Raw genomic sequence first — 12968 nt, 5'->3', positions numbered from 1 at the left:
GCCCCAGGTTGGGCTCCATGTTCAGCAGGGAGTCTGCTTGTCTCCCTCTCCCTTTGTCCCTCCCCCTGCTTATGCACTCTGTCTCTATAATAAATAAATAAATCTTAAAATAAATACGCAAAATTCCTCCACTTGGAGCTTTACGGTTAGATGAGGAGACTAATTAATTAGCAATCACAGGAAAGAATATAACATTGTCACCACAATAAATGCAATAGAGAGGCATGAGACACTTCAGGGGCACATAATAGGGACAAGAGCTGTGTGGGAGGTTAAGGAAAGTTCCCACCAGAAGACCAAGGTCAAATGTAAAGAAACGTAGATGGGAATGAATTAGGAGAAGGTGTGTGTTTGTCACATGTGTGGATGAGCACAAGTAGGATGAGAGTGTCCCAGTCAGGGAGGTTAGCATGGAGAGTGACTCTGAGGCAAGTGGGTCGTTGGTGACTACGAGGAACTGAGAGGCCAGTGTGCGAAGGGAAGGGTGCAACGGGTGGTGCTACCCGGGGTGAGCCTGGAGGAGGCAGGAGGGAAGGAATGGTCACAACTTGGGTGCCTTTCTAGGCTATGTTTAGGAATGTGGTCTAGCAAACCATGTTAGGTGTTTGAATTCTGGAGAGACATTTGCAAAAATCTATTATTGTTGTCTTGGGTTTCTAAAAAAAGATTTATTTATTTACTTGAGGTGGGGAGGGGCAGAAGGAGGGAGAGAATCTCAAGCAGACTCCCTGCTGAGCATGGAACCCACCAGTGGGCTCCATCTCGCCACCCTGAGATTATGACCTGAGCCGAGATCAAGAGTCAGCCATTACTGGGCTGAGCCACCCAGGTGCCCCGGTTGTTGTTCTTCTATTATTAGTTTTGTTCCTTAGCAGTCCTTTGCAGACTAAATATGTTATATACATTAATGTTTATTTGTTGATTCTTTCTTCCAATCTCTATTATTGTTCTTCTCTGAATGCTTAATTCCTCATTTTTTCCACTTAGGAATAAGGCTGAGAAGATAGCTTTGTTTTCTTTCAATCAGCTTTACTATTTGAAGCAGAATTTGCTTTTGTATAACTTTAGGCAAGATAAATGAAAAACAATTGCCAAAATATTACCTACTGTGACACACATAAATATTTTATGCCTCATCGCCTTTGTGAAATGCTCAAATGCTGTCATTTGTTACTTGTCTAACTTAAGCCAAAGCCAAACTCATTAGAAATTTTGGTGTCCTATGTTGGCAGGAAACTCACTGATTTCACGTGTTTTGATCTCACCCAGAACAAACTTTTGGAAATTGAGGCCCGAGGTCGACTCTGCGTGACACGGGGGGAGTTTGACAGTGTGTGTGTACGTGCACGTGTATGTGCACACATACATGGATATTCTGTGTTTGCTGATCTCCTCTTGGTCAGTGAAGAGCTAACAGTCATGCTGTGAAACTCCCCAGACATCAATAAGGGCACAACTCCGTTTCCTACCCTACAACAAGGAAATAATGTATGCAATTAGGACATGTAAATAAAATTGTCCTGACCTTTTCAAAAAAGCTGAGTAGCCTTGGGGTGTCCTGGGGCTCATGCCATGATGTTATCCTTGACGGGCACCGTCCACGCCGTGCCCCTTGAATTCTCCATTCTCTAGCAACCCCACTGTGTATAAAGGTGCCTGCGCTGTCTTACTGTGTAATTTACCTTTTATCATTGGATGATAAACTTGGCTGGGTTTACTTTTTTTCTATTTGTATATTATTCTGGTATAAAATGAGGTTTTAGCTCATCTAGGATGAGAGTTGTTGATCATATTAGCATTTTTTTCTAACTACAACACCTCACATTTCATGTAATATGCCTCTCCCCAGAACTTTTCTGAATATGGTTGTAAAACTAAAAAGTACTTTTAAGGGGTGCCTGGGTGGCTCAGTCAGTTAAGTGGCTGCCTGTGGCTCAGGTCACGATTCCAGGGTCTTGGGATCAAGTCCCGCGTCAGGCTCCTCAGCAGGGAGCCTGCTTCCCCCTCTCCTTTTGCCCTTCTTCCTGCTCATGTGCTCTCCCTCTCTCTCTCACTGAAATAAAGAAATAAAATCTTAAAAAAAAAAAAGTACTTTAAATGGTAGGAATTGTCTCTAGCAAGCTAGGTAATGAGTAGAATTGCAATGGTGGGTTTGGCCCATGAGGATCGGGATTTCCCCATCACATTGTTAGTGCGGAAAATCGCTTACTCCACAAGGAGCATGAGCGTTATGCGGAGCTGAGAAATCAGGTGAAGGGTCTTCATCTTTCTTTGATGTACAAGATTTGATTTTTTTTCCCCCCTCAGGAAATATAATTGTTTTAGCCAATATACTTTTGTGTAACATATGTAGATCGAATACTTTTGGCTGAATTAACAAAATAAGCAAAAATAAAAGTTTCCTGATTTAGCTCTATTTATATAATAATTTGTTTTCTATTACTAGTCTATTTGTTAGTTAATAGTAATTAGTTAATTGGGTAGACATACTTAATATTTGATCAATATGTTAATAAAATAGTTGAGCAAAGGGTTAGTGGTTTAGGATATTTTGTTTCATGTAAATAAAATGTAAATGTGTTAATGGACAATACATATATATATATTTTTTCATATATGTATTTTTAATAGAAAGTGCTCTGGTAAATAAGTTTCTCACATAGAATGTGAACCCCTTATATACAGTACTGATTATTAATGCCTGACATGTAGCATGTAATCATTTTTAAATGAATAAGTAATTATTTTGAAAAATACTGTATCTGTTTCAGGACCAGATCTTCAGGTTTGCATATCCAAAAAACCCACGTGTTGCACTAGGAAGATGGAGGAGAGATACCAGATTGCAGCTCGCCAAGATATGCAGCAAGTGCTTCAAACATCCAGCTCGACATTGAAGTTTCTAATATCGCGAAATGCTGCGGCTTTTCAAGGTAAATGTATCTTTATTTTTGAAAGTAAGAAGACTTGTTATGCAGTTTTCCTCTTATTATACTGGGAAACTTGGCTGCATTTACTTGTCTTTGGATGCCATTATTCTGGTGTAAAATGAAGTTTTAGCTTCTTCTAACCCTCAGAACTTGTTTCCGAGGTCATCGTGGGGCATAAATACTGAGTTGGACTTAGGAAACCATTATGTTAGTGAAATGGTTCTTGAAAATATATGCCCTTATAGGGTCCTTCCAGGGCCCCCAGTATTCTGATCTATGGTTTTACTACAATAAGGATGGACATAATTATTAGATTTTAGTAAAGTATTCTATAACATAAAATCTCATTGTTTTTAGCTGGGTAATTATAGATTTGTTTTTAAAAAGATGATCTGAAGAAATATTTTTCTAATTTTCCCCCTGCTACCTCATGTGGTTTTCATACGAACACCAGTATGATATTTCAAAGTGCAGATAAGTCTGATAAATAGTAAAATAGGAAATATTAATTGGATATTTAAGGATCAGCTAAGACCAGAACTCAGACTTAAATAGTATGTTCAGAAATAATATTAATGGGTTAAAAAATTATGAGGCATATTGGAAAATAGATGATTTTTTCTTATTTTAGTCATCATCTCTATAAAATTCTTTATTACTACAATAAAATAGCTTAATTTATTTTTCCTTTTATAAAAGATTAGCTTTTCTGTATATGATTAGAATGAAAATATCTAGAATACACTATTTTTTAGGCAAATTTATTGCTTTTGTTCAAAGCAAAATATAACTTCTGTTAGTATTCCTTTTCCTTAAGTGTATTAATGTCAATCTATTTAAATAATTTGTGCTTTGTTTACATGCATAACTAAAGCACAAAGCTGATTAATTTTTAAAACTATGCTCATTAAATAAAATAAATACAATAAATCAGGATAAAATTTAAGTTGAGATGAAATGTAGTTCATGATGAATTGATTTTTTTGTGGAAACTGACTTGTCAGAGTTTAAAATATTATTTTAGTGATTTTTTTTTAACTGTCTTAGAAACAATCTTATTTCTGTTACGGGATATATTCATATTAAATTGTTGATAAGACTTTTTAAGGAAAAAATTATGATTTCAACTGGCTGAACCAGAACCAGAAGACTTTAACTACACACACACAGCGATATGATGATTTTGTCTCTTGAAAATGACAACATGCACAATATGGATAATATATTGTAAAGATAAGGGAGTGTGAATAAACCAGTTTGGCTAGAACAGGGATGGGGAGTATGGTGGAGATTCATATGCTTGAAAAGGTGAGCTGGACTTAAACACAGAAGGAGACTTTTAAAGCATCAACTGGAGTTTGAGATTCATTAAAGATTTTTGAATAGGAAAGCTTCCTTATAATTTCTCAACTTTGTCAAAATGAAATCCCTTTAAGTAAGAATATATGGCTGAAGAAGATCATGATCAAAGAAGCCAACTTTTTCGGATCGCAGTATTAACCACGTAAGTGAAAGAAAGTGTCATCAGTTGCTAATGTATGGGCATTCAGTGAATGTTAGCTGAACATTTTCCACTGTCTTCAAAGATACTGTAACCTTTCATGCTTTGCTGGATAACTTGATAAAGGTAGAGACATAGAGTATATTATGGAGTGCTTGCCTGGCTTAGTTTGTAGAGCATGCAACTCTTGATCTTAGGGTTGTGAATTCAAGTCCCATGGTGGGTTGGTGGGTGTGGAGCCTACTTAAAAAAAAAAAAAAAGAAAAAATACATATATATGTGTGTGTACGTATGTATATACATATATATAGAGAGAGGGAAGGAGAGAGAGAGAGAAAGAGAATAAGAATACATATACATTAAGTTCAAATGATTGGGAAAATACAAAACCTGAAGTATTTAGATTTTTTTTTTATTTTTTATTTTTTTTAGTATTTAGATTTTTAAGATGGGTTCAGACTGCTGAAAAATTTTGGTGATATTGCTAAAAGTATGGCGACAACTAAGTGGTAGAAATATGTGGCATTGTCTCTAGCTGCCAGAGTGTCAGGTAATTTTATATACATTAAAAATTTTTCTCTTTTATACATTGTGTTAATTCAGTAGGTTGAGTTTTGCTGTTTACTTAAATATTAATCATAAGAAATGAAAATGCTAGGAATTTTCTTAAATATGACTTATAATAGATTGTTGTTTTGTCCCTTTATGAAGTGTCAAATTATATTTAAGAATCATGACAATATAAATTTAAAATAAATTTGCCTAAAGGCTAACTTTACTGGAACACATTCTCTTATAAGAAGAATACCTACTTTTTTTTTTAAAAAAAGATTTTATTTATTTATTTGACACAGAGAGATCACAAGCAGGCAGAGAGGCAGGCAGAGAGAGAGGAGGAAGCAGGCTCCCTGCTGAGCAGAGTCCGATGCGGGGCTTGATCCCAGGACCCTGAGATCACCACCTGAGCTGAAGGCAGCGGCTTAACCCACTGAGCCACCCAGGCACCCCAAGAATACCTACTTTTAATTTAATAAATAGGGTAAGAAGCTTTAGGCTTATGTGCATAAAAACAAGCTTAAATATATATGGTGAAAGCAATTTTAGAAATCACATTTACTTTAACTTAATTGAGCAGGCAACTTCATCAATAATTAAAATGCCTACCATCTAGTTTCTTTGCCATCAGAATATCTGAAAACAATTCAAAGTCTTTATTTTTCTAAGAAAGAAGACAACATGTTTCATTGGGAAACTGCCTGTTTGAGAAATATTTAATGGGGAAATCAGTTCATTTCTCACATGATGTAAGTAGATTTGCTACGTTTGGATATTTTGACTTTTAAATATTTCACTTATGTCCTCTGCTCCAACAGTGTTAACCTGTATTCTTTAACTGGTATTCTGGGTTATAAAAGACTTTAGACCAGGTAGCTGTCTAGATGTAGTATGATTCCTTCTCTCGTGGCTTTCATAGAATCCCATGAAAGCATGTTTTTGAAGCAACCCCTTGGAAGTGGCCGATGGGAATGATCACTTGGGTCTGTGGATTTAGTGGGCACCCATATCACTGTGAGATGCAGGAACTGTTAAAGGCAGGGAGGAAACAGTGCTGGTAACTGGTCCTGGAAGACGTAAGGTTATCTCATATACAGTCCACATTCAGCTCTGGAATTCAGCCCTGGCAGGTATATACCAGGAGAGTCGAAATCAGCCTAGACGGACAACTCTTCTATTTTCCTTTTATGGAATTTATTAGTGTTTGTCTCAGTCAGATTTCCTTAAAATAAACATACACCAAAACAAAAGTCTGTTTTTGGAGGGGTCCATAATTATGACCAGGGGCTTCACTATATCCCAAGTGTAGTCATTTATACCGGATAGAACATTTTATAAGCTAAAAGACACAAGCTGATATCTTTGTGCCTGTTACTCTTCATAAATACACGGTACTGTTTGCAAAGAGGAACGCTGGCTTTGTCACAGTGCAGACAATAACCGTTCTTTATTGTCGGGGCTTAATAATGCTCATGAATAAAGCAGAACAGCCTGAGATAATAATACAAAAGAGTTTGCTTCCCTTCAGCTCTTTCACTGTGAGTGTGGGCTTGCTGACTTTAAACATATTTTGGAAATATGTTTCATAATGTTTTATTTATTTATATACTAAAGTATGGTGTGACTCATGAAGAAACAGAGGTAGATGACAGAGAATTTGTCATTAGTGTAAAAAAGCAACCCTTACGCAGTTTTCAAATTTGTTGGTTTTTTAATCTCCATTCAAATAAGATGATGCAGGTTAATTTTTTTAAATTGAAAACTCCTAAACACAATTTTCAGCATCATTTTCAAAAATTAAAAGGAAAGAAAAAATTTAAAAAAGATGGGATATTTGGGAGAACTCTGTTGGAAATTTGGGTTTTGTTGAAACTTCGGGAAGGTAAGATTAAAAAGCTACCTCTTTGCTTTGAGACGTAACTTTCTGTATTTCTCTTATCTTCCATTATCTTATGTATTTCTGAAATATATGGTAGATACTAAGTCTTTATTCTGGAGGTTTCCAGTTTTATATATGGCATTTAAGAAGTGTACATTATTACAAAAACTGAGTGATCAATGGTAGAACAAGAAAGATTTAGCATTTTTATTTCTGATTTCATTCTCTTGGCTGATTAAATTTTCATTTCTCAATTGTAAGTACTTGAAAGATTGGCAAGCTTGTCCTCATGGGTTGAGATGTGAGATTTAGGAATTTAATAAAAAATGCATTCCTATTTTTAATGAAATATAGGCATATGTTCAAAATTAAATATCTTATTTTAAAAAGTAGGTGAATTCAGAATGAGAATGTAATTAATGGATTTTCCTCCTTACACTAACAGATGCTATCTACTGTGAAGTGTGTAGCTAGTGCATAGCTTCTGTAAACCTAACATAAAGTCAAAGGCTCCTATATCTATAGTCAAAGGCACAAAGATATAGTGAATATTGGAATACATAGGAACATTAGGAGAGTAAAGAGATTTACATAAATGTTATTAAGCATGAAATCCATGAATCTTAGTCATTTCAGCTATGCTCTGACAAAGCTGGATAATGTTTAAAATTATTCCTTAGAAGAGCATTATGTGGAAGGATAAAGGAGGAATAAATACTGTTTTTAGCACTGAGAATTACCTGATCAAAAGTTCAGGTGCAAGAGGACAGGTAGCCGTGGGCCGGCAACGTGGAGAAGGCTTGTATTTCTCCTTTTCTAGCATCTGAACTGAAGTGCATGAATGAATGAATGAACAGTGCTTCGCAGAAAGATGGTTCTGAGGTAAAAATCACAGACTCCCTCCCTTATTCCTTTCTCTCCTGTATTCCCTTCTTGATGATTTACTCTCGCTGTGGAACACCTACTAGGTGCTCGCGCTGCCAGGTGCTTGGGTCGTAAGTGTCCAGACCTTCAACCTGTTTTATTTGCATCGATTCCTTCTGACTTCTCATATGCCAACATCTGGTTGTTGCTTTTATGAATTAGCAAGGGGCACATGATGGTGTCTCTGTCAATGGCATCAGGAACGTGATTGCGCTGTTTTCCCCCATCAGTTTCAGGCCGTGCGTAGTTTAGCGCGTTATCTAATAAAGCAGCTATCGAGGCAACTGGTCTTTATCCAACTGTCCTTTATCTCTGAAATGTTAAAAAAATTATTTCCTTTGAATCTGTGTCAGCAGGCTGCTGTTAATTCTGAAAATGGGTAATTTCCCTATATTCTCGATAAAAGTTGCAAGAGCTTAAGTTACTTCTCAGCTGGAAATACACTTGCTTGGCATGCAACATTATCGATAGTGGAAATAATATTAAGAATAGATCTAAGATCAGGTTTACTTTGCACAATTTATTTTCTAAACTTTAAGAAGTAAACTTCCAGTTGTTTCAATTCTGACAGTAGGTTATGATGATATCACCTATTGCCATGGTGATCTCACCTAGAAAGTAGAGTAACCTGTTCATAGTAGGTGAAACAATTCTTTCTTGATTTTATATTAAACACATTTTCAGTTAAATCTTTTCAATGTGAGAAATGCACATTTATTTTCTTGAAGGTGAGTTAACATTTTGTCAGATTCTTTATCATTTTGTTATCTTCATATTTGTTCAATCTTACTTTTGCATAAGGGATCACAAGGTTGGTTTCTTAAAAGCTACCTCCGTGTTGAGTAAAGGACAGGACGTGTGGGAAGTTACAACCAGCGATGTTTTTGGAATGTGTCCTTCTCCCTCTCTCTTACTTGTCCAGGTAAAGTGATTTATAAAATTCCTTTTTATAGGTACATTTCTAGGACATTTGTGTATTCTCCTTTTGGTGTTCATCTCAGTCATTTCCACAGTATTTTTGTACTTCTCATGCTTTAGTGATCATATGTCTTCAAGCCTCTGTGGGAGCGTGCTCCCCTGGGGTTCATATGCAGACAGCAAGACTGGGGCTTCCCGGGCATGCGCACTGCCGGCTTCACGGCATGCTGCAGAATTGCTCTTCTAAGGTGCTGAACCCTTTCAAACACCCGCATCCCCTTGCTGTACTTTGTTGTTGTGCTACGTCCTTCCCAACAATTAATATTGTCAGAATTTTGGAAGATTTGCTGAACTCATTAAGGCATTTGAATGTCTTTTTGCTTTTTAAATTTTTTTACATTCTTTATTTTGCCTTATGACTGTGTCCCATGGACCTGTATACACACTTTGAGGGTATATGTTATATACCCCATTGTCAGTGGTTTTTTTATGTATTTAAGAGGTTTTGTTTTTAGGTACAAAAAAGAATTTTACTTATTTGAGAGAGAGAGAGAGAGAGAGAGAGCACAAGCAGGGGTGGGGAGGGGCAGAGGGAGAGCGAGAAGCGAACTCCCCGCTGAGCGCAAAGCCCAACATGGGGTTCTGTCCCAGGACCCCAGAATCATACCCCGAGGCAAAGTCAGTGCTTAATCCACTGAGCCTCCCAGGCACCCCAGAGACGTTTCTTTTTAGGTGTTTAAAAAAGTTTTTTTTTTTTTTTTAAACTTACAGATTGCAATTTTGATGACCACATCTTCAAGTTCTAGCTAAAATAATTCAAATGTTTTTCCATATTCTCTTGACGTTCAAGCTCTCCACAAGTTTTCTGCACATTTGCATGGCTTGCGGTCACAGGCTTGCTCCTGCCTCTGTTCTCCTAATCTTTTCATTTGCTTCTGGTTCATTCATATCATATTAATTCAATATGAAGAAAAAAATTTTAATTACCACCTCCATACTTACACACATACCTGTGGACATATTAACTTACGGTCTTTTATAATATCAATTTTATGAGATGGTAGCGAAGAAGATAAAATCTAAAAATTATAAATAATAACAAATTGAACATTGATTTCTGTGGATTCAGGTGTTTCTTTCAGCTTTGTCTCCGTCATCAGTCGGAAGCTACCATCCTCCCACCATCTCTGGCCCTTGTACCTCCCATGTCCTTGACTCTCTCCTCTTGAGCAGTAACATAATGTATCTTTTAGTTCCTTTTCTTCATTATATGAGCATGAAAATATTAAATAACCGTCACATGGGTCTGAGGGTGAATTTAAACTGAGGACTTTTTTTTTAATTAAAAAAAAAAACTTTTCTATTTAAAAAATCTTTTCTTTTTAAGATTTTATTTATTTTGAGAGAGAGAGAGAGCAAGCAGCAGTGAGGGGGAGGGGCAGGGGCAGAGGGAGGAGCAGACGCCCTGCTGAGCAGAGAGCCAAACGGGGGACTTGATCCCAACACCCCAGGATCATGACCCAAACCAAAGGCAGACGCTTAACTGACTGGGCTACCCAGGTTGCCCCTAAAAATTCCTTTTTTTCTCAACTGTATTGAGATGTAATTGTTCTCCGTCTGCCTCATTGTTAGAGACCCAATTCTGGGGGGATGATCGCCCTCAATAGAAAAGTGCTCAGGGTCGGCTGTAGGGCTGAGGGCAGCTGGGGTGGGGAGCGTGCGGGTGGTGGAGCAGCTCCGAAGGAGGTGTGCTGGGGAATGGGGAAGGAAAGGAGCTGAAGTCCCCTTAGAGGGGGGACAGTGGAGACAACTAATTAATAGTGAAGCCAGATTGCGTGTGGGTACCGCTGTTTGCATTTCTAGCCCTGTCTTGATTTTTGCCTCGCCTGGAAAAGGCATGAGTAGTGGGGATCCATGGTTGAGCACAGGCCGCAGGGGATTTATTCATCCATCCTGCAAACACTCATGGGGCCACCTCCACGTACCAGTGTGGTTTTAAGTGTCTACTGTCCTTCAGGGATCGAAACAGAAGTCCCTATCCTCACTGTGAGCATTTCAGTCAGAGAAAGTATAAAATAAACAAATATAATAGAGGTAGAAATATGTTGGGATGAATTAAGTGCTTGGGAAAATGCAGCATAAGAGCAGAGGACAGGGGAGGGACAGTGCTGGAGGACTGCCGTCTTCAACTTTGATAGTCAGGGAAACGTGGATATTGGAGCCAAGGTTTGAGGAAAGTCAACAGGTTGGATATGTAGATGTCTGGGAGAAAAGCATTCTAGCAAGAGGGAGTAACCTATAGGAATGGGGCTCAAATGTCAGAGGAATAGCAGTGGCTTTGGGGGGTTGGGGAAGTGGTTGGAAAGCCTGTCATAGGGGCCACAGGTGCAGATCATGTAGGGCTTTTATTCTGAAATGGAATTCTTTGCTGTAGGTGTGGCTTGATTTGAAAACCACTTTTCTGTCTAGGTGCTGAGGGACACATAAGCCCAGAGTGGGTGACCATATGCCCAGGGCAAGAGTGGACCTAGGAAGCCAGTGAAGAGGTTATTAAAATAATCCAGAAGAGGCATGGTGGTGACTTAGACCCAGTGCTGGCAGTGCAGGTGGTGAGAAATGGTCAGATTCTGGGTATAGTGTGCTCACCACGGGGCCCTGGACATGATGGGAAAGGGACTGAGGTCGGGACGGGGTTGACTGTAGTAAACTGCACAAGGGTGTGTCTGTGGGGTATGTGCCTGGTGTGTCGCGGAGGTGAGTGAAAGATGCTGAGGCCGGAGGATGCTTTCCACAGGGATTTTGGAATCTCTGAGTCTGCTGGGAAGAGGGGGAGTGAGAGAAACTGTCATCTGTTTCCATAGTTCTCAGTAGAAGAGGGACTTTGGTGGTCATGGCTGGACATTCATTGGTTATCTGATGGAGGGTCATCTTTCTGTTTTGTTTTTTTAAAGCCACTTTATGGAGGTAAGATCGACCAAAAAAAATCTGTACATATTTAATGTGTAAAACTTGATGAGTTTGGATATAAGTCTACATTTGTGAAACCATCACCGCAATTTATGCCATAAACATTTTGGAGGAGGCTGCTCTGTGACACAGGGTTAAAATACCAATGGCCTGGAAGAGCCAGGGGATTTCCAACTGCTTCCTATGAATTGGCTCTGTGAAGGGGCAGAGCTTGTTGCTGTAATACCATATGTGTAAATATGGAAATAACATTAATTTTGCTAGAATAGCTCATGATTCTATGTAACAACATATTATAAATATTTAGCATAATTTAAAAGTAAAGGGCATTGTAAAGAAATAACACACAAATAAAACTGAGTTGCTTAAAATTTGTAAATGAACTTTGAGCATTGACGGGAGAAGCATGTAGTAAGACAATGTTTAATAAAGTTGCGGAATAGTAATTATAGTCAAAATCATGAGTTGGTATGTGAGAAATTTGTTTTAAGCTTGTTTTAATTATCAGCGATATTGGTTACATACAACTGAAACTGAAGTTCTTTATTAGTCAATAACTATGATGAATTTAAGGCTCTTGGGACTGAATTTTGAAATCCTGGTAGTGATTCTCATAACTTCAATAGCGTTGTTGCCGTTTACCGCTTTTATATAAATCAAAAATGAACTAAGTTCTGTTTACCAAACACTATCAATAGTTATCAATCATTTCAATTCTAGTTTCTTATTATATCATTTCTTATTTAATTAGAAATGTTTGCAGTTTATGTAACTGGCATCACTGCCGAATTTAAAATTTTTAAATGATGTGATAATTCATTGTAAATTATGAAACATAGTTTATTAGAAATATGAAAGCATTTTTAATAGTGAGTTTTTTTTTCCTATAGCCTTGGGAGAAGGGAATATTAAGATGAAAAATATTAAACCATCATCCATAATATTTTAATTGGTGAAGTGGTAAAATATAATAGAAAATAAGATACCTTTCTTTCCTCAGACAAATAGAGGACTTAACTTTTATAGCCATTTCTCAATGTAGCTGTTCATGATGGGAAATTATCCATGCATATCTCCATGCTTTTAGCATAAAATATATCTAGCAATAAATGGAATATATATGCTATAGCTTTTATGCAGAAGGCAAAGGGCTTGAAATGGCAGCTCAAGATCCAGAGAGTCATAATAGTAAATAAAGGGTAATTGTTGGATAGCTATGCTGTGTTCCTTTTATTCCAAGGTAATTCTGCCTGTGGGCTAACTTTTGTATAAACAAAGATAATTGAACTTTTGC

General features: G+C 37.5%; 1 protein-coding gene across 2 annotated transcripts in view; it reads left to right on the top strand.

Annotated features, from left to right (window-relative positions):
• GPC5 (glypican 5) overlaps positions 1-12968 on the top strand; it is a 1424459-nt gene that overhangs the window by 35418 nt on the left and 1376073 nt on the right. For both annotated transcript variants that reach the window (XM_004746153.3, XM_004746154.3), the window contains exon 2: positions 2772-2933. In XM_004746153.3, coding sequence (XP_004746210.1) covers positions 2772-2933 — 162 coding nt within the window. The remainder of the gene's footprint in view (positions 1-2771; positions 2934-12968) is intronic.

Source organism: Mustela putorius, unplaced genomic scaffold (genome assembly GCF_011764305.1).
Source record: "Mustela putorius furo isolate JIRA1106 unplaced genomic scaffold, ASM1176430v1.1 tig00003974_pilon_pilon_pilon, whole genome shotgun sequence".
In the NCBI taxonomy this organism is placed as follows: domain Eukaryota; kingdom Metazoa; phylum Chordata; class Mammalia; order Carnivora; family Mustelidae; genus Mustela; species Mustela putorius.
The sequence above is the reverse complement of the archived record's forward strand: the minus strand, read 5'-3'. Positions and strand labels throughout refer to the sequence as shown.